The sequence below is a fragment of the Propithecus coquereli genome, unplaced genomic scaffold, assembly GCF_000956105.1.
Source record: "Propithecus coquereli isolate 6110/MARCELLA unplaced genomic scaffold, Pcoq_1.0 Scaffold85, whole genome shotgun sequence".
Taxonomy (NCBI): domain Eukaryota; kingdom Metazoa; phylum Chordata; class Mammalia; order Primates; family Indriidae; genus Propithecus; species Propithecus coquereli.
In genome coordinates, this window is record NW_012154729.1 from 1,606,265 (window position 1) to 1,634,106 (window position 27,842).

Consider the following 27,842-nt stretch of genomic DNA (forward strand, 5'->3'; position numbering starts at 1 on the left):
TCTAGGTCCCAGACTCTTTTTCTCCTTCTGTTTTCATTCTTGGCCTGTTACCTTTTTGATCTTAGGTTTCTTGCCTTGTGGTCACAAAATACTTGCCCAGCTCCAGATATCAAAACTGCATCCAGAGCAGAGAGCCTAGGGATGCCTTTGGCTCTGAAAGAGCCTCCTTACAAGCTTCTTCTCTGGGGAAAATATTTTTTCCAGAAGCCTTTCAGCCAACCTCCCCTTGTGTCTAACTGGCCAAAGTTGAGTCCTATGGCCATCTACACGAGGGAGGCAGAGTAGGAGAGTCTTGGTGAACGACTGTTGATTAGTTAAATGACAGTTTATACCACAGCTAGATAATAGACATATATTACAAAAAAAGGGACAAGACTTTTAGTAGTTCAATAATAAGTTCAGAGGAACTCAATTATAAGGACCCTTCTAAAAATATCACCGGTGATATTGGGGTTACACAATTGTATGACTTATTCAAACAGATGAATCATCAGCTCTCAATCACTTTTGGAAGAACTGATGAGCCTAATTATCTTTTCTAGTTTTTATAAATTAAACGAGGCTGTGTCTTTATCACAAAGCTGTTTTAATTTTTTCTTCTTTTCAGGAGTCCTATCCAAAGAAGAGAAATTACACTATGGAAATTGTGCCATCTGCTTCTCTGGATACATTTCCTACAGAAAATGAGAACTTTCTATGTGATCTCATGGACACAGCTGTTACAAAGAAACCTTGCTCCTTAGAAATCACAAGGGCACCTTCCCCAAGAACTGGTAATATTTCTTACCATTGGACCAATTCAATTTGCATGCGTGTACGTGAAGATGAATCATTAATATTTTCATTGTCCTCTTTCTATGTTGTCAAAAGGAAAGTGCCTCAGTGTCCTCTCAATAATCATTTTTGCATTTTGAAGTGAGTCCAGATAAGTTAGTGGGTTTTTCATGTAAAGTTTCTTAACTTCCTGGTAAGAGCCCTCATGGGTGTGGTACTGCCTTGGTGAAGGTACTTTTAAACCTTTTAAACCTTTAAACCTTTTAAACCTGACCTTCTCGGTCAGATATAAAGCTTTGGGCCTTTCAGGGCTTCATAGCTGATTTGGTAGCAAGAGTCTTTTTATATACTTTTCTGCATCCTATCCATTTCCAAGTTATCAAAATGTACGTGGCCACTTTGGGTATTTTATGTCTTTTATGGCATTATCAGATCCATGATTTTATTTATTCACATTACAAACTAGTGAACAAAGCATGACAAATATCCCCATTTTACTGATAAGGAAATTAGAGCTGTGGTTTATTTAAGATCAGTAAGTGGTGGGGCCTGTGCTTGAACGTGGATTTTTGACTACCATCCTATTTGCTTTCCGTGACTTCAGCACCGGGTGATTACGTGAAAGTTAATAAAGGAGGAAAGTTTCCAGTAAGGGGTCAGTATATTCGATGCTGCAAGGGAGTCGTAAGAAAAGTTCCGTAGAGAGGCTTTTTTTTTTTGGTTTAGCAATCCAATTGCTGCTTACTTTTGAATAATAAATTTTAGAAGTGATGTGGTGAAAACTTCTTTCTGGAAGTTAAACAGAAGTGGAGAGTACAGATTATCCTACCAAGATTAGAAGAGGAGGGGTGGTGGTCACATAAGAAGAAAGCAGGTTCAAGAGGGAAATGGCTAGTTTATTTTGGGATAAAGAAGACTTGGTCAAGTTTAGAAGTTGGTGGAATTTTCTTGTGGAGCAAGCTATGGAAGATAAAGAGTGAAAAGCTAGAACAGAATGGGTGGAAGTTAAGACTCAGCTAGTCGAAGAAAACTCAGGCATTGCTTCCCCAGAGAACGGAGAGAGGAGAGCATGGTTATAAATGTAGAGGAATTCTGAAATATATATTTCCAAATGGATTCAATTTTGGGATAATATAAGAGGTCATTGGCAGAAGGGAAATGCTAGATCTTGAGAAGAATTAAAGTAAAATCCAAAAAAGCCATTGTGGATAATAGGCTAGGGGATTTTGTAGAGGTGAACAAATAGATTTTTGAGCATTGCTGAGGCTAGGGTGTTGAATACATCATAAAATGCAGAAGGAAGATTTGTAGGGTAAGATAAGAGCATAGTAATGAAAATAGTTAGAATTTATTGAGCATTTACTATATGTCAGATACCATTCTAAGTATTTTATATGCATTATTTAATACAATTCTGACAATGCTATGAGGCTCTATTGTCATTATTCCCATTTTACAGATGAGGAAACTAAGGCACTGAAACATTAGGTAGCCTCCCAAGGTTACATGTTAATGAGAGATAGGTTTGGGAATTGAGTTGTCCAACTTGTGTTCTTAAACACTATGCTATTATGCTGCCTTACATTAGGGGATCAGGTGGAGTAGAAATTGTGAACCAAGGGATGAAACCCTAGAGATATGTGAAAGTCCACATATGACAGCAATAAAATCAGAAAAAGAATGTCATAACAGGATAATATAAACTTCAGATGAGCAGCAGATTTTGAATAAAGGCAGAAGAATAGTGAGTGAAACAGAAGCAGTCATGAAGAGTGAAAATGCTGGCCATAATCTTTGGAAAATCAATAAGAATGAGAACTCTTCCATAAGAAAGGTAATAAGAGAAATTTTGTACTCAGGGGGAATGCTCAGTTAAATTACGAAAGTGCAGGAAATATATATGCAAAAATGTCAAGGAGCTTTAATTAGGGCACAGGGGATAGGGGAATATGATGGAAGAAGGAAGGAAAAAGTGGAAGAGACAGCTATTTGTTCACCCAGCAGTTAAAAAATTGATTGTATTCCTGCAGTTGCCAGGCACAGTTCTGAATGCCGAGGATACAAAGATGAAAAAGACATGGACCCAGGTAACAAGGCTGATTAGGCTCAGATCAACTCTCTTGCTGAAAACAAATAAAAAGCCTGGATAAAAATATAGAAAAGAAAAACTTCTTAAAAGCATCAAAATGCTGACAGGAAAATTATATACATTGAATCACATCTAAATTAGGAACTTCTCTTTATCAGTAGGTTAGTAAGAAATACTCAGGCTAAAACACTGGGGAGGGAGGGAAGCCAGTGCAGCACTAAAGCCACTTTGCTCCTGAGAGAATTTGCTAAACCTGCCATTGAACTTTGGTGCTCAAGGCCTCTATGGATTAGGACACAGAAAACAAATTTCTATGCCTGTTCAGTGTGGGGAATCTAATATAAAATTTTTCTCCCTTAGATATGGGATTCCAAGGGCTATTCCCTCACAGGAATCAGAAATAATCCTGTTCCATATCTCCCACCCCGAAGGAACTGCAAGGAAAGATGATTTGTCATGAGCAGAACAAGGGGGAAATTCCTGAGGAGTTATTACTACAAACTGGCCTTCATCCACATTTACACCCAAAATTCACATCATCTAGGTGGTCCAAAAAATGTCAATCCATGAATTTAAAATAATAGTCTCAGGCATCAAGCAGAAGCAAATATAATCTCTCTACAGAAGAATGTACTTTCTTCCTAGGCCCCAAATAATTCCTATAAATACTTTCCCTGTTCAAATTAGTAGTTTACAGTAATTCAATCTACAAGGAAAGGAACCCCAAACAGGAACCAACAGGGATGAAGAAGAACAGATTCATACCTGAGAAGACTTCAAATACTGGAATTATCAGGTGCAGACTTTAAAACGACTGTGCTAATATCAAGAAAAGATAAGCTTGTAGGCATATGTAGGAGAAAAAAATAAATTTCTATAAATTAAAAAAACAATAACTTACACACACACACACACACACACAAAACAAACAAACAAACCCCAAATTTAAAACTCAATGGTTGGGTGAAACCAACAGATAAGATTCAGCTAAAGAGAGATTTAGTGAACTGGAAATTAGGCCAGAAGAAATTTTCCAGAATGTTTTACAGAGAGACAAAGTGGTAGAAAACAGGAGAGAGAAGGTGACAAGACTTGGAGGATACTCTGAAAAGTTCTCACATGTCTAATCAAAGTTCCAGAAGAAGAGGAGAGAGAGGGAATGGGATAAAAGTAATATTAAGGAGGTACTTTTTAAAAAAAGTCATGGCTTTGCTCTTGAGCTCACAGGGAGGCAGAAAAATGAACAGTTAAATTCAATAGATTATAATAAATGCTAAAATGATGTTTCACAAAGAGTGTTTAGGGAACGGAAAGGATGAACATTTAACCTTACTGAAGAGCTTGAGGAAGACTTTATAAAGGAGATGAAGCCTGTATCAGTTGTCTGTTGCTAGTAAAAAGCCACCCAGAAACATACTGACACGAGTCAGTATTTATTTTGCTCACATATTTACAAGTTTGGCAGGTTTCATTTGTTAGGGACTGCTTGCCTGTCTATATCATTTGAGCTGGGATTGCTCAACGAGGAATAGAGGATCACTTTTAAGATAGTCTACTCACATGACTGGCAAGTGGGCATTGGCTATAAACTGAGAACTTGGTTGAAGATATACAATAGGGGTCTTTTTTCCTCTCCGTGGACTGCCTGGGTTTCTTCCAGACATACTGGCTATATTCTGAAAGTAAACATCCCAAAAGAACCAGGTGGAAGCTGTATCATTTTTATTACCTTACCATTCTGGAGGCTGGAAATCTGCAGGGTAACAGCATGGTCAGGTTCTGGTGAGGATTCTGTTCCTGGCTCGTAGAAGGCTGTCATCTCACGGTGTGCTCACGTGACCTCCTCTTTGTGCATCACAGAGTGACAGTGAGTGAGTCTTAGATTTTGCCATGGGTAAATAATCACATCTAAGAAAAAGACTGCAGAGAGAAAAGAGACCTTGTTTTCAGTTTCCAGTTACGTTTTCTTTCCTTTACATTTCACCAACTGCTTTCTCACAGCTCTTTAGGCTTCCACAAATCTCCGCCTTGGCCCTTCATTCTGGCTTTCACAGTCACTGGCTTGGAGGCTTTTCCAGCTTCTGCCTGTTGCCCAGTCTCAGTGCTCATGCCACTTGTTTCAAGTTTTCATTCTGGCAGCTCCCCATTTCCGACTATGGAAATCTATTCTGGTTATTGTTGCTGCTAACAAACCACCTCAAAACTTAGTGAGTTAAAACAACAAGTCATTTTGTTTTTAAATGTGTAATTTGGGGAGGGCTCTGCAGGGAGAGCTTGTCTCTATTCCAAGTGGTGTCAACTGGGGCAACTAGACTAGGTGCTGGAGGATCTACTCGCAAGGTTCTTACTCATATGGCTGGCAGAGCCTACTTGGACCTTCTCATGGTAGGTAACGGGATTCTAAGGGCAACATCCTAAGAGAATGAGGCAGCAGCTGCATTGCCTTTGTGACTTAGCCTTGGAAGGCAACATCACTGCTGTTTTAGTCAAGAGCCTGCCTATATCTAAGTGGAGGGAATTTAATTTCTGCCTCCCCTTGATGGGAGAGTGTTAACTGAAGTCACATTATAACAAGATATTCTTTTTAAAAAATATTAAATATTTATTTAGAGACAGGGTCTTGTTGGGGTGCCGTGGTGTGATCATAGCTCGCTGTAACCTCAAACTCCTGGGCTCCCACCTCAGCCTCCCAAGAAACTAGGACTACAGGCACACGCCATCACGCTCAGCTAATTTTTGAATTTTTTTGTAGAGATCGGTTCTTGCTACATTGTCCAGGCTGGTCTGGAACTCCCAGCCTCGTGCAGTCCTCCCACTCTGGACTCCCAGTGTGCTGGGATTACAGGTTTGAGCCACTGAGTCCAGCAAGAAGATACTCTTGCTGCCGCTTTTAGAAACTATAGACTCCTACAATGCCTGAGTTGTTTTGTTGTTGTTGTTGCTTTCTAAGTGGGTAAGTTAATTTACATGGTTATATGATATTCCCCAATTGTGTTTAATCACTTGGATTTAGTATAGAAGAAGCCAGTTTGCTCAGTTGACCCAGGCTTAATTAATAATGATTGGTAGTCTTTGAACTTTGGGCTGTGATTATGAATTCTAGGGGTGAGGGAGTCCAGAATTAAAATGGAAGTTTTGTGTGATATTTTTTAAATTATGGAAATAGAGATGTATACAGATCAGAGAAATGTCTGTTCAATTTTATCTGGAAACTTAGCAAGCGAACCCCACGGTATTACCCTCCATACCCACCACAGTAGGTACAAGACAGCATCAACATAACTGTCTCTTTTCTGGCTGGATGAGGAAAGAGTTTGTGTTTTTCCTCTGTTGATTTCATCAACCTGTAGCTTAGGTTTTGCATCAATCTTATTACTTCCAAGTCTCTCACATTGCTATGACTAGTCCCTTATGACTCATACCTAGCTCTGCATTTCCGCCTTAGGACCAATTAAGCTGATAAACTTCAGGAAGTTACTGACCTCTGTTGGAGTTACCATGTATTCACTTTGTTGCTAAGTCCTTTATTGCCTAAAGGTAGGATTTACAGATGTGGAGACATTTCTTGATGCACATGAATCTTTTAGAGGCCCTCAAATTGAACTGGGTGGGTAACTACCCTGCAGTTCCTGATCCATTCTATAAACGTTTATTGAGTACCTCTGTTCTAGGCATTGTGCTAGAATTCTGCAGAAGAAACCGAGTGAAAGGTCCAAGTCTTGACATTTAGGAGCTTAGGATGTATTAGAAGTAAGCATAATAAGTGCAATGAGTGAGGTAAGCATAAGGTACCCAAGAGGGTAGAAGGGGAGGGATGTGAATGAGGGCTTGCTGGAAAAGATGCTGCCTGATCTCAGCCTCAAGGAAGGAAGAGTTCGATGGATGAATGGGAGCTGTATGGCACTCCAGGCAAGGGACAGTGTGTGCAGAGATCCAGAGGGGTGGATGAACAGAGCGTGTTCAGAGGCTATGCCCACTTAGCATGGTTGGAGCATAGAATGTTACCAGGGTAGGAGGCATAAGGAATGAGAAGTGATACACAGAAGACTGGATTTCCTCTGACAGCAGAGGTGAACCACTGACAGATCTGAAGCAGGAATGTGACATAACCATGTTTTTGTTTTAGAATGATCTCTCTGGAAGCAATGTGGAACATAAATTGGACAGAGATGAGGTTGGAAGCAGGAAGATTAATTAGCGGATCAATGTGCAATCTCAGTAAGAAACATTGGTGACTAGGACGAAGGCAATGCCGGCAAAGAAGGGGAAGGAGAAACAAAGCTGAGGGGTGTGTAGGAGCAAAGCTCATCCCTTCTCCTATTGGAGATTCTGACAGTTGGAGAATAAGTAGGACAGGAAATGAAAGAATCATATCTCAGGGAATGCACTCCATAGCTTTAGGGCAACTGTGTTGAATAACATGGCTTAGGCTTACAGACAAAATGGGGATTACTACTCTATGGAGGAACTGTACTTGGAAGCTTTGAGAGAGAGAGAGAGAGAGAGAGAGAGATCGAGGGAGAGATACTGAGGGATGACCAGGTCTAGAGATGGACTTTTACGGGTTGAATTGTGCACCCCCTCGCCCTTTCCCTCAAAAAGAAAGGTTGGAATCCCAACCCTATTACCTTAGAGTATGACCATATTTAGAAAATTTGGTGATAAGAGTCTTTTATGGAAGTAACCAAGATAAAGTCAAGTCAGTAAGTGGGCCCTAATCCAACATGACTGGTGTCCTTATAAAAGGGAAATCTGGACCCAGAGACAGACACACATAGAGGGAAGACAATGTGAAGAGACAGAGAAAAGACAGCCAGCTACAAGCCAAGGAGGGAGGCCTGCAACAGATTCTCCCTCACAGCCCTCAGAAGGAACTAATCCTGCCAACAACTTGATTTTGGACCTTCAGGCTCCAGCTCCGTGAGACAGTAAATTCCTGTTGCTTAAGGCACTCAGTTGGTAGTGCAGCTGGCCCACTGTATCTGCAGGTTCCAACATCTGTGGGTACAACCAGCTGCAAATTAAAAATAGGTGAAAAGCAAAAATGGATGATTGTATCTGTACTGAAAACGTACTGACTTTTTTCTTGTCATTATTCCCTAAACAATACAGTATAACAACTATTTATATAGCATTTACATTTCATTAGGTATTATAAATAATCTAGAGATGATTTGAAGTACAGGGGAGGATATATAGATTATATGCAAATACTACACCATTCTATAGAAGGGACTTAAGCATCCATGGATTTTGGTATCCTTGGGAGGTCCTGGACCCAATCCCCCAGGGATGCTGGAGGACGGCTGTGCTTTGTTACAGCAGCCCTGGGAAACCAATATAGGGACTATAACTCAGCACACAAATCCAATGCATAGTAAGAGGGAGAGGCCGACAAGGATGCCTGGGCCCGTTCATACAGACCAGAACCAGCCTGGCCTGCTTATCTCAGAGGCTAAGAAGCTGAGGGTCTGGGTTGTCACTGGCAATGTCATGCACGTATATACAATCCGCATTTTCTTAGGAAATCATAGTGAAGTTCCCTTTCTGTGGTCTCTTCTTGTGTTTATTAACTAGATGTTTATTAACTAAACAGGTCTCATCTTGACCACAAGAAAAAAAACATCATATCCACAATTAAAGTATAAAAGCAACTTATTAGTTGATCTATATTCAGCAAGATTTTATTCCAACCAGGAAATAAATGAGGAATACTTTTCCAAAAGAACATTTTACTAATGCCTCGATAACTACAGATTTCATATGGAGTGAAGAATGGGATTATTGCTCTAGAACTGGGCTTATTAAATAATGATCAAGAGTAGTCCAGTACTTGCTTGGCAAGTTTTCTAAGACTCCTGTCTTTGCAGCCAATATTGAATCCTCTTTGTTTCTCTTATAGCATCCAGCAAAGGACCGTGTGTAATCATGGTGGTGACTCAGTTGTGTAAATGAATGAATAATTACATGAATGAATATTATCTTTAAAAGAAAATGGCTGTAATGGCAGTAAAAGGCTTTATGAAATAGTCAGATGCCATCAAAGATAATCTTTTTTAAATCTCCCTTTCCTTAATTTTAACCTTCCCAGGGGAATTTTTCCATTTTATGGTAACTAGGCAACCTGTTATTTTGAATCACTTAGTACAGGCTTTGCGCACTATGGGTGCCCAATAAATCCATTTTGATTAATGAGAAATTTACAACAATACCAGCGAAGTCTGTTTCCAGTCCTGTTGAAAGAGAATAGATGATCTCCGGTAGAAAAAGTCACACTCAATAGCTGCACGCCTGGATAGTGTGGGTTTTGCTTACCTCTGTTCCATTTGCTAATGTGCTTACTGGACTGTGGTTAACCTGGAATGGAAATGTTGTCTATAGAATAATCCTCCACACTCCACTCCACCTCCCCCAACATCTGAAATAGGCAGGAGTGTGAGGGTGATTCTGTCACTTGTTTATACCTAAATATTTTTTGAAATGGTGAAGCTTCCTTAATTCTAATGCCAAATTTTGAAATTAAAAGAATTCAGACTGGACTAGAACAAATGTTTATCTCTGCTAAGCAAGTAGGTAATGTCAACATGATTTCTGTGGGTATGTTTAACTCATTTAAGAGAGCAAACTATTTTCGAGTCCCTTGGAAGTATTCTTTTACCTACAAATACTGGCCTTACTGATAAGAACCATCTTTATCACACAAGTAATTAATTATTTGGCATTTGTTCTGTGCTTGGTGCTGTCTTAGCCATTTATCAAAGCAGCTATCTACACGGTGAATTTGTAACCCAGTGCTAGTTTATGGAGGGGCAAAGAGAGAAAACTGGAACAGCAGTGCCTGAACTGAAATCCTGGTAAATTAACCGTGTCCTCCATCCATGTAGACAGTTTACTACTTTGAAAATGTAATCATCTCAATTAGCTCAAATTGGTGGAAATTTGTTATATTTGGAAAAAAACATTCTAAGCAAAGAATATTATACTCTTTATCCAATCAAATCAATTTTACTTGCACTGTATGTGAATAACATGGATAGCAGACTAATAGGATTTCTAAAAATATAATGAACTCTTGTTAAATTGATGATGTGGGCATCTGGGTTTTTTATGATGTGCATCATATCTGTTGGGAAATTTCTCCTGTAATGTCAGAGTATGTATAACAACAAGGTAAACATTCACTAATTCACAGATTCATGCTCATCAAATTCAAGTGGACTTTCCACATTCCTTCACATTCCATTCTTGCTCTCTGTGACTCTCCGCAAACCTCAGATACTTTTCCTACCTTGTCTCTCACTTTCAGCAGATGGCCTTGTATATTTTAATTCATAAAGAAAAGAGAAGCTATCAGATGGAACTTTGTTAACTTCCTCCACTAAGTGTATAAACACAACTGTCTTGTAGCCATCCTCTTGCTCCTGCCTCAAATAGAGGGATTTTCCTCCTCCTGTCCAAGATTGGCTCCATCCTCTGCGCTCCAGCACTCTGCCTTCTCAGGCATTTCACCCCTGCATTCCTGTGTTCTCTCTCATGTATTTTTCATTGTCCTATTCTACTAGATCATGCACATAAACCTTTAAATCTGCTGAAGTCCTTCTCATTTGAAAGACAATAACAAACATCAAGAACAACTAACAATAAAAACACTAACTAAACAACAAGTAAAAAGTTTCTTGACTCCACTTGATGACTCAGCTACTGTTCTCTCTTTACCCCCACACTCTCAGTATGTTCATTTTCTTTCTTCCTTGTCACTTCTCAGCCCACCTTAGTCAGGTTTCCATTCCATACTCTGCTGAAATGTGCTTTCTAAAGATACCGATGACTTTGATGTCACAAAATCCCAAAGGACATTTCTTATTCCTCATTTTTTCTAAACATCTCAGCAGCACCGGTTGGTGACACCTCCATCTGGACACCCTTTCTTCCCTTTGCCTTCCAGGGCAGATTTTCGTCTTGTTATGCTGCGCCCTCTCTATGTTGACAGCTGACGTTTTTCTGCATGGCTCTAAAAATTGGGAGTTCCTCAAGGCTCAGAAAAAGTCTTACCTATTCTTTTTACTTTTTTCTCTTCCCAAGTTATCTCGATTATACATGGCTTCTGTTATAATCAACATGCTGAAGACTCCTGAATATTTCTCCCCAGTTCAGGCCATTTCTCTTAACTCCAAGCCCATCCATCCATCCTCCATCCATCCTCCATCCATCATCCATCCATCCATCTATCCCTCTATCATCCATCCATCCATTCATCTATCCACTGTCTATTCAATGTCTCCACCTATATGTCTCAAAGGTACCTTGACCCTAACATATCCAGAGCTAAACTCTCATGTCTTCTGCCTCTGTTCTTCATGCCAGGTTCCTTATCTAAGTAAATGACTTAATCCTTCATCTGACTATAGCAACCTGAGTGTCACTCTTGCCACCCCATGTTCAGTCTGTCATCAGGCTTGTGGTTTTTAACTGGAATGAGTAGTGGGATGAGAGTAATTCTGTAATTTGCTCTCTCTCCCTCAAATTTATCTGACTCTCTGAATCTTTGTCATCACCAATCATTCTTCTGGATTACTTTAATAACCTCCTATTGACATATTTGCCTTCCTTGAATTTATTGTTCACATTGCAGCCAAAGTAATCTTTAAAATCACAAATCTGATTGCATCATTGCCCTGAAACTTCTGCAATGACCCTTCATCTATTAAAGATGCAGGTTTTTAACTACTATTTTTGCTTATACTTCATAATATTTTAATTTAGGTTATCTTCTTTCATATGTAGTTGGAACCTTGACAAGAGGTATTTTCAGTGCTCCTAAAACAGGCAGTATCATTATAGCTATGGGAGTTCACAATTGTGTAATTTCAGCCCATTCTAATGATTAAGCTGTTACTTCATGGAATTACTCTTAGTCATTTTGTTCTGTTTAGCAGTTGCTACACACAGCATTAAATTGGAAATAGTTTTATACTGAAAACATAATCTTACAGAAATCTTATATAATGCTTGTAGTTCTGTATTTAACACCTTTTCCCCCTCCCTACATTGCCTAGACATGTCAGATACGTCTACTGCAGGCTCACTAATTTATTTTATATTCTTTTCCATAGATACTGTATTGTTCATGTAATATTATACTAAGACTACCAGTTCTCTCTTTAGGTACTCCTATACTCTAAGTAAATAACATTAACAAATTAACTGACACACAATTACAGTTACACTATACATTTAAAAAGTAACAATTTTACATTAATTATATTTTATACTAGATTTTATCTAGTGCATTGCATTTTATATTTATATTAGAATACCCAAATAAAACACTTATAATAGATTGTTTTTCCATCGGTCTTTCAGAAGCAATTTATAAAAAAATGAAAAAGACAAAAATAGCTTATTCTTAGGTATTATTTTGTGGTATTAATAGACCAGGCTTGAATAATTTAACAAATAGAGAATTAAAAGTAATTTCATCATTTAATCTCAGTCAATAATTAATGTACAAAATATCTCCAGATCTATCATTTCATCACATTTATCATCATAGGTCATATTGCAGTTGAGGAAACCAAAGCAGAGTAGATGAACAGTTTGTTGAAAGAGATGAGAATTCAAAAGCAAATCTGGCATTGAAAAATCACCATGTAACTCTCACTGTATTATTCATAGCTCTTCCCCAGTGCTCACTTTTACTGCTCAGACTATCCCTTTTCATAATATCATTCATTCATTCATCCATCTAATCATTCATTTGTTCCACAAGCATTTATTGGGGACTTACTATTTTCCAGGTCCCATAGATATGTAAGTCACAAAGAAAAAGAAGAAATATTAAACATAACGTAACAGGAGAACTTTTATCTACAATACATTGCAAAATAAAAGCTTAAAGCATCCTAGATACTGGGAGTCAAGAAGGCTCAAATAGACCACTATTACATCCAGAGCTGTATGTTTTACTATAAAACTTGACCACACTCATTCTCTGTGGGAGATCCTCTTCTATTTATACACAGAACCTGGAGAAAAACTGCAGGTACCATTTAATCCCATAGGTTTTTCTATGCTTTTAATTTCCATAGAACCATCCAATTTATTACCGAATAATCATCTAGTGTCTTCTGTGCCACTCACCTGTGCACAGAAGAAATTAAAAGAGAATAACAGAATGCTAAAATCTGTGCCATAAATATGTCGCGAGCAGTGAACCAGCTGAGTTCTCCATTCCTTTTCAAAGTAAGCTGGCAAGTCACAGGCATTTATGAGAAGCCGGGATCATCATTTCAACTGAAGCATACTTTAGTTACTCCAAATGTGTAAAAGAGCAATTTGTCTAAATTCTGAGACATAGAGTCTTTCTAAAGCTATGAGCTCATTTTAAATATCTTTTAATTAATGGTTTCCCTTAGGAAATCCTGTTGGATTGGTATTTTTTTAATTTTTTGCATAGCTACTAATATAATGCTTATTTTTCTTCTAGTAGCTTTTTAAAGTTTCTCGCATTCTCATTATAAAATTGAATAAATTATTTTAGCAATTTTGTTCAGTGTATAGAAAGTAAAAAGGATGAAAAGTGCTTTTTCCATATCATACTTATCCATACATATCAGAGCAACTAATGTTAACATTCTAGTATATTTCTTTTGCTTTTTTTTTTTTTGCTGCGCATAGTTTTTACATAAATGTGAACATTTGGTGTATATACATTTGTATTCTATTCATTTTTAAATTAATTTAAACATTTTTCTTATTATAGAAGCATAAGATGCTCCATCAACTTGGCAAGATCTGTCAAATTTTTGTTAAAGCAACTCTTCCCCTATTTCCTCTGACCCAATGCACCAAAACAATAATGAAGGATAAAATAGAAAATAGAAAGTTATAAATTCTAGTTGCGTTGAGAAACAAAGTGTCTCATGCTCAACTGGATCAGAAACACAAAATAGAAAGTGGGACCTAAGTGGCAGTCCAGCCGGTGACTTGGCTGAGAAGTGGGCAGAGCAGCAGGGCGTTGCATTCTAAAAGGTAATGGGGTCTGAAAGAGCTTCGCTGGGCTGGGGCCAGAAATCAGGCTCAGTGCTGAAAATAAGCGAGGGGGCATATTAAATTTCCAGACAATAAAAAGAAGGAAGACAGAGGTTTTTGTTCAGTAAGGTATGCTAGAGAACTAGAGAATCAACGATACTTAATGACTTTTGATTTTTGTTAAAAACATTTTTGGTAAAAATTTTGAGAGAAATCACTAAAAACTAGGCACGTAATTTATATCTTCCAAACCAGCAATGGGAAATAAAAGAATAAAGGAATAATTTATTAGTTAAAATGTACCTAGTTTTGGAAAAAAAGAAGTGAAGCAAAGAATAAGCATGGCAAAGTAAAAACACAGAAGAGAAAATAACTAATGAAAGACAAAGATGATCATGTTGCTTGCAATTTTTAAAAATCTTGCTATATGCTTTTTATAGAAGTTGAACCTAAACCAAAGTGACATAGAAGGAAAAAAAGGAGTTAAAATAAAAAAGATTAAACAATACCAACCTAAAGAAAGGTATTGAAGTGATAGCATTAGTCAAAATATAAATGGAGGCTAAACACATTAAAAGAGATATATAATAATATGTATCTTTTTATGTATAGACATTTATATCTATATATTCGTTAGACAATGGCTGTTCATTGTCTAATAAAACTTTACATATAATCAAATGGGCAATAAGAGATATATTCAACAAATACATAGTAAATTTGGTGAGAAATTGGCTCTAAAAAAAGAATCAGTAAAAATTATTTGCCTGAAATCAGAATTATGTGTCCAATAAAACATTTTAAAACAATTTTTAGCAAGATTTGAGCCTATAATTTTGTACAGCTATAAAATGGATTGGATTTTTTGCACACAAGGCAAACAATTTTTAGCTGAGATCTGGTAAAAGAAATTTTTTTAGTAGTGAAAATTTTGCTTGAAAATTATGAAGAAAAAACTAGTAAAGATATTTTACCAAAAGTGAAAGTTCTTCAAATAAGCCACCAAACAATTTCTCCTAGAATACAAGGATCTTTCTAATGCTGTCAAATGTTAATTCATTCCATTTTTTTTAATTGCAGGTATTTTTCACTAGCTATAGGTAAGTCATGAGATATGAGACACTGCCTAATTAATACTTTGGGTACACTTTGTCTCAAAGAACTTTCAAATTTGCAAAAAATAGAGTTAAAATTTATAACCTAAATAATTGAATTCATGAAATAGATTTTTACCTGATTTTAAAATATTTTGCATCAGTGAAATAAGAATTTCAACTAGATGTAAAAAAATTAGTTTCTATCACAACATGTGGTGCTCCTGCTGGTAGTTCAAAAATCCAGATTTTTTTTTTTGTTTTTAAAATAAAAGACTAATATTTCCCTTATTTCTTCTGCATGGTATATTCTGTTGTTAAGACTTTCCACTATCATTTGAAATTCCCTAAAGGACTCTTTCATTTCCAGAAGTTCTGTTTTTCAAAAATCTCTTTAGTGAATTTTTTATTCATGTCCTAAATTTATTTATTTGGTTTCTTTGTATTTATTTATTTGGTTTCTTTTTCATTGATCCCATTGAGTTTGTTTGCAATCTGTGTTTTGAATTCCATATCTCACAGCTCAGAAATTTCCTTTTGGTTGGATTCTATGGCTAGGGAGCTAGTGTGATACTTTGGAACATCAAAAGAGTCTGTTTCTTCATATTGCCACAGTTCTTATGCTTGTTCCTTCTCATCTGGAGCTTCTTCCCTCAGCTCAAAACAGAGAGCTTTGCAGTTCACCTGTTACCCTCTGTCAGGAGATGTGCTGCTCAACGTAGAGGGGGAGAGGTACACTGCCTTTAGTTTCATGCAGGTGTGTACTTACTATGGTGTTGCTGGCAATTTGAGTCAGTTGGACCTCAGACCCCTTGGCCAGTGTTCAGGTACCGTGGTGGTAGACTTGGTTAGGTAATCCCCAGTTCCCAGGCCCCTGAATGGTGTGCTTGAGTCCTGGGGGGACCAAACCAAGACCAGACTGAAATACTTGCCCTCAAGCCTCTTTGAGTTTAGGCGCTGGCTGTGATATTGTGGGGTAGGATGATCTTCTGCTCCAGAAGAATGTTCAGGCAGGATGGAAGCACTGTGAGCCTATAACGTCTTGACGAGATTAGTAGAGGCAGGCAGCTGTATAATGCACTAGCTGCTCACACTTCCCTTTCTCGGCAGTGACGGTTGTCTCCATCCTCTGGGGGCACAAAAGCGCCCAGATTCCCAGCTCTCACCCTGACCCAGCTGAAGCAGATGTGGCGGAAGCAGCTCAACCTGCCATGTGCAGGGCTACCAGACTGGCTGGGGCTTCTGGCTGAAATGCTCCAGCAGGGTGGCTGTGGTTGTGCCAGGGACTTACCTCCAGGGAGTGTAGGCTACTCCCAGAAGAGACAGCTTGGGGAGAGGACTGCCAGCCCCTCCCTCCCTCAGGGGAGGTGGTAGCTTTTGTCCCCAGGGCCACGCAAAAGCACCTGCTTCAGCTTTTTAAAGGGAAAGGAGTGAGCCACAAGCTCCGTGGAAGCATGAGTGTAATAGAGGCAGGACAGCCACTCCCAAGTGCCCTGGCTTAATCTACTTCATTTTTTTATTATCTTGTCTAATATGGTGTTGGGAGCTGCTGCAACCATCTTTTCCCAGCCAGAGGTCCAGCATCACACAGAGGAGGGCAGAACTGAAAGAGCCACATAGAAAAGGAGCCAGAGCCCTGATGTTTGGTGCTGGGAGCCACCTTGATTCTAGACTTCCTTTTACGTAGAATAATCAGTGTCCTCATTGCTTAAGCTGATTAAAGAGAAGTTTTATGTTACCTGCAGCTCAGTTAACTGATCAATTAATGTGGAAACATCCAGCTTCCTATCAAAAATTAGAAGGCAAGATAGCAAAAAGGGAAATAGGTTGGGATATAAAACAGATCTTGGATAAGACTAACGCAAACTATTATCATAAGTATAATACTTGTGCTTCCGTTTGTATAAGAAAATGATGTATGTATGATACGCATACACACAGATGAATTCACATAACTTTCCTTTTTTTCCCTATGAATTCCTGGAAGAACCCACAACAAACTGGGAGGCATGTGTGGAACCTTACGACAGAATTGGGCTCATTTATCACTGTATACCACATTATGCTGTTTGAATGTTTAGCTTTGGGAATATTTTGTTTTCACATTAATTAAAACCAGAAGATTGTCTGCTATCCATACCTCCAATACAAAGGCTTGAGCAGTTGAGCCAAAAGGTTTATACGTTTACTTGTACTTTTTTTGTACCTTTTTATTTGTATTGTTGTTGTGAGTGGTGGTGGTAGTTTTTGGTCCAGTTTTCTATCGGAGTATTTTTTTCATCACATGAGCTATTTGTAAGAGCATATCAAACATTCGATAGCATTAATTTCTACCAATTGTATGGTTTTTCTTTTACTGATTAGTATCTAATTATTTAAAAAGATGAAAAAGGGGCTACTGAGAGCAATCTGATTGGGTTAAATCCAGGATGGATTCACCAGGAAGCTGTCTTTGAGATGGAGGGTAGCATACAGGAGACTAGCCAAGTGGTCTTGAAGGCAACACTTGTTGAAGGGAAGAGGAAAAGGCATCAGGAGAGGTCGGGCTGTGATGAAATCTCAATGTAGCCATCCAAAGCCTTCCTGGGGAACTCTGGAGCTGGGGGAACCCTCCAAAGTCATGCCAAGTTGGTGATAGGATAGGACATTTGTATGCCTGTGGTTGACCTGACATGGAAAGGAGGCTGCTCTTGGAAGGGGACACGACCTTGCATCAGTCAGCTCTCTTCAGCTGAGCCAATTCCAAAAGAAAGCTGACAACTGAAGACTATCTGCCAGCAACACTTCAAACAGCGAGGGGAGTCAATCTTTCAGATCAGAATTTGAATCTGGGTGGCACATGAAAGTGACAATTGCAAATAGGAATAGGGTTTTGCTCAGTGTGTGTGGTGAAATAACAAGAGGACTGTAATTATTGGCAAGAGAGTTATTCAATGATCAACCATTGTGTTTAAGCTGAATAAGTAAACACGTGAATACAGAAAGGAGTTGATAGGTTGGATGAAATTAGATGGATAAAAGGATTATAGGTCTCAGGGGAACTGGACTGCAGTGTAAATGAGGGAAGACTGGGTTTTTAGAGATTAATTGTCTATATTAAGTAGTTACTGTTCATATGGAAGGACATGGTTTAGCCCTAGACATGGAAAGATCGCATGAGTAGAAATCAAAACTTTTCTGGGCTTAAGTGATTGATGAAACATCAACAAACAAACTGAAGGTTTGCAAGAGATGGTAGACTTAGGGTAGAAAGCAAGATTGGGAGACATGTGCTAATGCCTTGATAATTTTAAGAGTAAACGGAAGTTCATAAATGATAGATATGAGTTATTAAAGGCTATAGCAGAGTCTGATGATATTAGACTTATTTTTCCTTGAATGTGGAAGACTATTACTAGAATTTAACTCTGTAATATGGAAAAACAAATGTCATTTCTCCTCCAACTACTATGATACTTTTGTCTGGAGTTTAAACAAGTTTTTTTTTCTAACTTCCCGTAGCGGGGAGTCAGTGCCTACTTAGGGTTCTAGCCTGGCAGGCTAGTGCTGGAGTGTGGCTGGTCAGGTTAGGAGTTTACATCATTTTGGAATGAGCAGAAAGATACAGAAGATGAATACAAAAGACCACTGAGAGTAAAACCAGAGAAAAGAATTTGTTGTCAAGACCAAAGGGAAAGCATAGAACCCAAAATGGGACTCAAAACAAATAGAACCTAGAGAACAAAAATATGGGTAAAAATTGAACCAAATTCAATCACTCTGCTGTGTAGCACAAAAGCAACCACAGACACTATTGAACAAATTCATTAGCAATTTGAACAAATTCAATGCAATTGAACAAATGCATTAGCAAATCAGGAGAATCCATGAATTGCCAATGTGGTACAAAACATTTTATTTAATTTTTTATTTTCTTGATTTGCTTACCATTTAGTTTATAAAAGTCAGCCTTGGGAGAGGATCCAACTCCTCTGGCCTCCCTTTTTCATTTTCTTTACTGTGCATTTCTCTAGGATTCTAGTTCAGTCTTGCTAGTCAAGACTTCCCGGTCAGGGAGAAGGAAAGTAAAATTCTACTATCAATGACTCTCACATTTCCCTGAAATCCTTAAGAGCCTTCAGAGTAGAGACTCTATAGGACAAGCAAACTTTTCTCCTACTAATCTGCTCATTGATTGCTGCATAATTCTTATGAACTATTTTACTATTAATAAAAACCCTTTTCCTGCCACGGGTTGAAGATGGGGAAGAAACAAGAAGAGTAAGGGCATGAGGGGAGAGAGCACATTCTCCTACCAGTCTATTCATTGGGCCGCTTTTCATAGTTGAGTTAAGATCTTGAACTTTTTGATGTCCTTTTAGCTCTAGAGTTGTTGGATCTTTAGAAGAACTTCTCTGGTGTAGGTAAGACCAAAGGTCTATGCAGATTGGAGTTGATCAAACACTGAATATCCACTTGAAGTTGCTGGTCGGTCATTCCACCCTTTAGCATAGAAATGTGGCCTTTTCCAAGGAGAGAATTTTAAGGTGACTGTAGCATTGTAATCCTTTCTTTTTATAGATGAGAGTAGGATTTGATCATAGCCTCAACGAAAACGATTTTAGAAATGCAATGTGGCTGACTTTTTTTTCTAAATAAAATTCAATCTTTACATAGCCAATTTTGTTTTCTCTTCTTTTTATACACCTTTCCATCTTTTGTCTTAATACTTTATCTTGCCAACATCATTTCCATTCACTTCTCCACACATATCCTGTGCTTCAGCCAGGCTGAGCTATCTATGGTTTCTCAAAGGCATAATGCTCTTTCATGCTTCTGCATGAATATTCCATTTTCTTTGCTTGGAATGTTTCTCCCTCCTTGAGTTCTTGATGGCACTCATTTCTCAAGGCTATGATGACATTTTTTAATTTACTTTCTCTTTCTGCCTATAACTTAACTCCCTACTCTGGTTCCCTTATTTGGTTAGTGACTCATTCTTCTTTGCTCCCATAGTGCTTGATATGTAGCACAAATAACACAATTTTATATTTATATTTGCCCTTCTATATTTTTCGTAAGTAATCAGCTCCTTCAAAACAAGGCTGAAAGTCTCCTTACTATTGTAGCCCAAACATCTAACATGTTGGCTGTGTTATAAATGTGAGCCAAACATCTACCATACTAGTCATCTATTGCTGCTTGTGGCAAACACTTATTATCTCACCGGGGCAGGAATCCAGGAGGCACTTAACTGGATGCCTTTGGCTCAGAGTCTCTTATGAGGTTACAGTCAAGCTATTGGCCAGAACTGCAGTCATTTCTAGGCTTGTCTGGGGCTATAAGATTCGCTTCCAAGTTGATTCACATGATTGTTGACAAGTTTCAGTTTCTGGTGGGCTGATGAACTGAGGAACTCAGTTTCCTCATGGTGCCAGTTGGCCTTTCCATAAGGCTGTTGACAAAGTGCTTACTTGCTTTCCTCAGTGCAAAGGATCTGAGAGACGGAGAGTGTGAGAGGACACACCCCAGACAGAAGCCACAGTCTTTTTATAAACTATTCCCAGAGTGACATCTCATTTCTTCTGTATTTATTTTTCAGAAGCTATTCAACAGATTCGACTCACATTTTAGGGGAAAGAATTTCACAAATGTGTGAATACTATGAGGTGGGGATCAATTGGGACCATCTTAGAGGCTGCCTACCCCACATTTTATCTGGCTAAATAGCTGGTTGATCGAGACTATTGAATATTTAACGCTGTTGTTGGTGATAGTAATGGAAGTTCAAGTGTTTCAGTTTTCAGTATATTTAAGAGAATTGCTAATTTTTAAGAAAACTTCACTAAGAGAAAGTGAAATGTATTACCTATTTGAAATATTAAATAATTCTTTAAAACAACCGTTAAATTTAACTTCCTTAAGTGGTACATAGTGATTACTTTCTCACTGAAAATACTGAAACAGGGTGCTTGGGTTATTTTACTTATGATTTTTGTACTACCTCTCTCAGAAATGGTGGTCGTGTACCATCACTAAAACAAACAATGTTACTTTAAAATCAAAAGATTCAATTGGTCTTATGTATTTATTTAGCCATCCAATGAGCACCTATTGAACACTTGTTGTGTATAAGACACTGCCCTTGTGTTAGATATACTGTTATCTTTTGTATAAGTGATAAATAAATTTCTACTTACATAATGGAAAATCTTAGTTTTTAATTAAATAGTGAGAAGAATGTTTATGTATAATATGAATATGGAAATGTATATTATAACATTCTTCTAGGTTTCTGCTTGAGAGGGAAAACATTTCCATGAGAAATATGTAAGACAGGAGTCCATAAGCTATGACCTATAAACTAAATCTGGTCTGCTTGTTTTTGTGGATAAAATTTCCTTGGAATACAGCACAATCATTTGCTTACAATATTGTTTGTGGCTTCTCTCGTGCTACCACAGCAGAGTAGAGTAGTTACAACAAAGACCATGTAGCCTACAGAGCTTATAATATTTACTGTCTAGTCCTTTACATAAAAATTTTTCCAACCCCTGACTTAAAACCAACAAATAAAAATTGTACTTTATGAATTGCTAGACTGTGAATTATTAAGTACATGTACTTGATTACTTAGTGATGCACTCAAGACTTGCCTTAAACTGCATATCTAATTATATTTGCTGTTATACATATATCTGTTAATAATAGCAATGTAGTTACTTTTACTGAGCTCTTACTATGTGCCAGGCAATGTATTAAGTACACACACACACACACACACACACACCCCTCATTCATTCTCACAATACTAAGAGCAAAGCAGTGTTTCATAGATGAGGAAACTGAGGTTAAATACATCAGGATTTCAGCTTGGGTTTGTCTGATTTCAAAGCCCAAATTCTTTGTATGTGGCCCCTCCATTTCTTGGTATTTCTTCCATGAATATTATATTCTATTCAAACTGAACTCTTCCTTGTTCCCCAAATGTCCCTCTTTCCCATCTCTCTACCTTTTGCTTACTTTGATTCCAATTCTTGGAATACCGTTCCCAGCCATTTCTTCATGCCTAAATTTTACTCATCTGTCAGAGGCCTTCTTAATTGCCACCTCTTTCCTGACGCCTTTCCTGACTCTCCAGCCAGAAGTAATCTCAGTCCTGTTCTTCAGCTGCACAGCATCTAGCATAGTCCCAGGTATACTTTAACTGTTTCATATATGCTGGTGAATGATGTTAAAATATTAGACTGTGATGTTGCACATGAATTATTTTATATTCATAGAATATTTTTCTAAAAGCTCAAGTAAACTACAGATGCTTTTTCTATGATATTGTTAGTACAGAGAAAACTGACAGTCATAATGAATAATACAATGTGTAGTAAGGGAATCTGACTAGATGATAAGGCTCTTATTTCAATCTGAAATTGCAAGTATATTTAGAAATTTTCTCAAAGCATTTTTTTATGCACCTTATTTCCTTTTCATCAGCAATGTTTTGTGACTACAGATGCATATGTAAAACTATCTTGAACATAGGCTGCCATTATGCAAAATCCACTGGATAATTTGTATTTTTTGTAAATTATATAATTGAGGATATTTTAGTAATAAATAAGCTTCCTAAGACTCTTATATATCTTCTAGAATATGGCTTCATTTGGATTTTTCTCCAAAAGGACCACGGAATTATAAAAGCCAGGTTACCTTTCTCCGATATTTTTAAGTATTTGTGCAATGGTTGCCATATTGACAAAGAGTTTGCTTTATCCACTTTATTTCATTTATTATTTTTAAAGGATTGCATTGAGCTAAGAGCTGTGAAGAGGATAAGGGAAATATGTCTTTGTAAAACTATAACCTAGTCTGAAAGAGATAATGAATAATGTAATGTAGTATAAAATCAAATTATCAGTGTAGTGGTACAGATCATGGATTCAGAAAATAGAGATTCTTATAATCTTTTCTAAATAATTTAGTATTTGATTGTCCACTATTTTGTACTATGTATTAAAATACTTATAAGAAACAATCAAGAGGCTTTTGGCTTATAGTCTGTATGGTGGGTACTCAGGACTCTTTTCTGGCTTTAATGCAAAAACAGTTAAAAGGGACAGCCCTTGCAGTGAATCATTCCTGTTGGTGGTTAATTTTATAGACTTAACTGGTCAATGGAGTGCCCACATGTTTGGCTAAGCATTATTCTGGGCGTGACTGTGAGGGCGTTTCTGGATGAGATTAACATTTGAATATTTGAACAGTAGACTGAGTAAAGCAAATTTTCCTCCCAAATGTGGGTCTTATCCAATCAATTGAAGACCTGAATAGAACAGAAAGGCTGAGGGAAGGGGGAACTTCTCCTGCCTGACTGCTTGAGCTGGAATATTGGTCTTTTCTGGCCTTTAGACTTGGGCTGAAATGATGGCTCTTTTTGGGTCTTGAGCCTGCCAGCCTTTGGACTAGAATTTTCACCATCAGCTCTCCTAGTTCTCAGGCCTTTGGATTTGGACTGGAACTACACATTGACACTTCTGGGTCTCCAGCTTGCCAACTGCAGATCTTGGGACTTCTCAGCCTCTATAATCATGTGAGCCAATTTCTTATAGTAACTCTCTTTGGATAGAAAGACAGAGAGATAGAGAGATCTTAATAGTTCTGTTTCTCTGGAGAATTTTGAATAATGAAATTCCTCAAGGGATCATCTTCTATTTCTGGAATTAAAATCTGTTTCTACCAATTTGTGTTAATAGCTAATACATACTGGTCTCAAATCTCACACAAGTACTCACAGTCATTACTGTAGATGTATTACCTAGAAAGCATTGTTATTTGTTTTCTTGCTTTAGCTCTAGGATTTCTTTCATCTTCAATACTTTATTTTAATTCTGTTGATATTGGGTTTGATAGTGGAAAAGGAAACTCATATTTATTAAACCCTTGCTATGTGCCCAATAATTCATGAGTAAATTTTTCTTATTTTATCTGCATAAATAATAATAAATGATTATTAATCATCCTAATTTTTATAGTTAAGAAAACTGACATCCAGAAATATTAAATAAATCACACAGGCAAGTTTTCCACAGACTGCCACATTTGGTATTAGAATATAAGTTGTGATGCTTTTTTAAATTAGCATTTACTAAAAGACAAAAATTTAGTTATATGTAATGTTGTATACCTTGCTCTAACAACAAGTTGAGTAATAAGCAGCACAGAATAGATGATGAGACAAACAGTGGAATGGGAGATCATGGGTGAGAACCAAAACCACAGGAACAAACCCATGAAGATTTCAGATATTGGAATTATCAGATTAAAAACCAGAAACAACTGGACTTGCCATTTTCAAATGAAAGCCAAGTTTGAAAATGTTGTCAGGGACTGAAAAATGCCAACTAGTGACATAGTATATTTGAATAAGAACTAAATAGAAATTTTAGAACTGAAAAGTATAATTGAAATTTAAAAAAAAAAATGGTTCGACAGAAGACTAGACACAGCTGAAGAAAGAACCAATAAACCAGAAAATTAATAGAAGAAACTATTCAGAATGCAACAGAGAGAGAAAGAGAGAGAGAGAGAGAGAGAGAGAAAAGTACAAAAGAGAGAATAAATGATAAAAAAGAATAAAGTCTGCCTAACATTATTTCATTAGAGTGGAAAAGGAGAGAAAAGAATGGGATAGAAGCAATATTTGAAGTGATATGGTGGAGAATGTATACTCCTCCTATGGTGTTTCCCATTTCTTTTGATGGTAACTCAATCCTTTCAGATTCTCAGACCAAAAAGCTGAGAGTCATCTTTGACTTTTTTCATTCTGTGTCTATATCCAACACATCAACAAATGTTTTACATTTAATTATTTTTTTAAGTTTACAAAAAATTATATACATTTATTGTGTACAATGTGATGTTTTGAAATATGTACACATTGTGGAATGGCTAAATTGAGCTAATTAACATATGTATTACCTCGCATACTTTTTTTGTGAAGAGAGCACTTAAAATCTACTATTTTAGCAATTTTCAAGAATATAATATATTGTTATTAACTATAGTCATCATGTTGTAAAATAGATCTCTTGAACTTATTATTCCTATCTAAGTGAAATTCCTAAGTGAAATCTTCAATGTTTCTCATTGTCTACAGAATTAAGTACAAACTTATATACTAATTAAACTTCCTTTTACTCACCCATACATATCTCCAATTTCTTTCTAACATAAAATAACAGCTTCAACTGTGCTCTTCCTACCTTCATAGCCTTATGTCTTATGTTTTATCCCAGCTTTCTTACCTGAAAACTGAAGCCTTTCACAACCATCTTCCCTCCAAATCACAGTCTGATTGTTGTTCCCCACCTGGGCTTTTTCATCAAGCTTCACTTGTCTGCTATCAATTCTCAAGTTATATTGCATTATAATTTGTTTGCCTGTCTGATGACACACTTGAGTGTATACTTCTTAGGGGCAGGGCTATTTTAAAAATTTTTAAATAGGCTTTATTTTTAGAACAATTTTAGATTCACAGCAAAATTGATCAGAAATTACAGAGTTCACATACAATCCCCGCCCCCATTCCATACTCATACCCCCTACCCGGCTATCAACATCCCTCACCAAAGTGGTACATTTGTCACAACTGATGAACCTACATTGACACACTATTACCCAAAATTTATAGTTTACATTAGGGTTCACTCATGATGTTGTCTAATACATTCTATGGGTTGGACAAATCTCTAATGACACATATCCACCATTATAGTATCCTACAGAATAGATTCATTGCCCTGAAAATCCTCTGTGCTTCACCTATTCATCCCTCCCTTCCCCTAGGCCCTGGCAGGAGATTCTTCTTCATTTATCTTTAGAACATAACATGATACCTGACACATAGTTGCCCCTCAAATAAGTGGTTTTAGATATATGGTTGAATGAAAAAGAAAGGAACAGATTGAAGAGATCAGAGCATCTTGTCATTGTCTTGCTGACTGATGTTTTGTCCATTTCAATATTTACTCAAACTTTTATATTCTACTTAGAAGACCACCACATCTCTTTTGAGATGCCAATTCAAATCCCACCGTAGCTATTAAACCTTAGTTAAGAGTATGCTCAGGACACTTTTAAGACTTATTTTATGAATGATCCATTTTAATTCAATGTGTCACACTTGAATTTTTTTGTTTCACAAGCCTGTGTCTGGATTCCCCAGTAAGACTGAAGTATATTTTTATGTGATGGGTAGAGTTTTAAGGTAATTTATCCACTTTCATTTTATGAACAAAAGATGCCTTGATAAATTATTATATTTCACTGGGGATTGTATATAGTGGTCAGGAACAGAGAAACTTGCTAGTCTATAAAGAATTCACAGTCTCAGTCTCTTTTGCATCAATTTAGCTAACTGAATAGGACAGAAAATTATTGGGAACTAATTTAAAACACAACAGAGAAGTAAATTTTTTTGCAGATTTGAGCTTGCAACTGTTTTCATCAAAAGCTGTAGAAGATTGCCAAATCGTCGTTAAAATAATATAACTTTTTTATGTGATAGCAGAAGTTATTTATAGAACATTTTTCATCCTTTCCCAAGTATTTTAAAAATTCTAAAACTCTATCTTTGATGTTATTTTGTTTTAATATAAATTTAAGAACAAAATGTTATATATGTTTTTGATTTTCAAGTCTTCTTTATCCTTTCCCCCTCCCCAAATACTGAACATAAGGGAAGATTAATTTAGAATTTAAAATTTCATTCATTTCGTTTTGACCATATAGATAATATGCTTATCTGGGAATGATAATTTTGTGTTTGTCTACATTATGAAACCATTTTGTGCAAATGTCAGTTTTTCATTAAGGTTCATTCACTGGGATGCTTTTCCTAGTTGAGGGATTTCTGAGGAAAGTGATTTGAGGAGGCTTGACTTTGGATTTTATGAATCAGGAAGATATGAAACTCCTACTTTAGTAAGGATTAATACTCATTTGAGAGATTATGGGGAAAGCTTTAGCCCATTCATATCACAAAAGCATATTCTCCTTAGTTAAGGTGAGGTGTTAGTCATTCATGTAGTCACGGCAGTCTTAGGAGCTATGCTGTATGATCTATCATTATGAATTGAGAAATAATGCTCTTTCATCTCACAAAAATACTCCAGGGGGTGATATTTACCATTTTAAAAGGAAACAAAACATTCGATAAACATTATCTTTGAAATATATCACTGAGCATATTCCTCGTTATGATCTTGTAATTGATACCAGTTTTAAGTTGAAATCTCAATTTGTGTTCAGAAAAGCAATTTCAAGTCTTGAAAGGTAAACCAAGTGATTAGGTTCATGGCAGTTCTATTTTTATTCACAGACAATGCCTCTGAGGTAGCAATTACTGCTCCAGGAACTAGTAACCATAGAAACAGCTCAACAGGCCCAACGCCTGACTGCTCACCTCCGTCCCCCGACACTGCCCTCAAAAATATTGTAAAAGTTATTCGTCCCCAGGTAAGTGCCCGGAATGACATCATCTGCACTGTAGTGTCTTTTGTTTTTGAATCAGTGCGCGACTATCACTTGTGTTGCAATGCCTGGACTATTTTATGATATGTCAATGGATTTTTAAATTAAAAGAAGAGACCCAGAAGAGACTATTTGCTTCCTTTGAAGTTGTTGATAATCACGAAAATCTGTATTAACTTTTGGAAAAATGAATTTTATATATTGTATGAAGAAATGCGTGGTGCTTAGAAAAACAGCTATCTCATATCATTTTGTTCTCAACAACGCTTTAATAATTACAGTCCAATTATTGAGCTGTTACATATTTTCTGGTGTTTCCTGCTCCTTTTGTCTTTGTTCCTCTAGCT

At 37.0% G+C, this 27,842-nt stretch overlaps 1 protein-coding gene across 3 annotated transcripts in view; it reads left to right on the forward strand.

The window, feature by feature from the left end:
• Window positions 1–27,842, forward strand: part of ANKS1B (ankyrin repeat and sterile alpha motif domain containing 1B) — a 1,021,409-nt gene that overhangs the window by 372,356 nt on the left and 621,211 nt on the right. For all 3 annotated transcript variants that reach the window (XM_012664020.1, XM_012664018.1, XM_012664019.1), the window contains exons 10-11: window positions 608–773; window positions 27,344–27,480. In XM_012664020.1, the coding sequence (XP_012519474.1) occupies window positions 608–773; window positions 27,344–27,480 (303 nt within the window). The remainder of the gene's footprint in view (window positions 1–607; window positions 774–27,343; window positions 27,481–27,842) is intronic.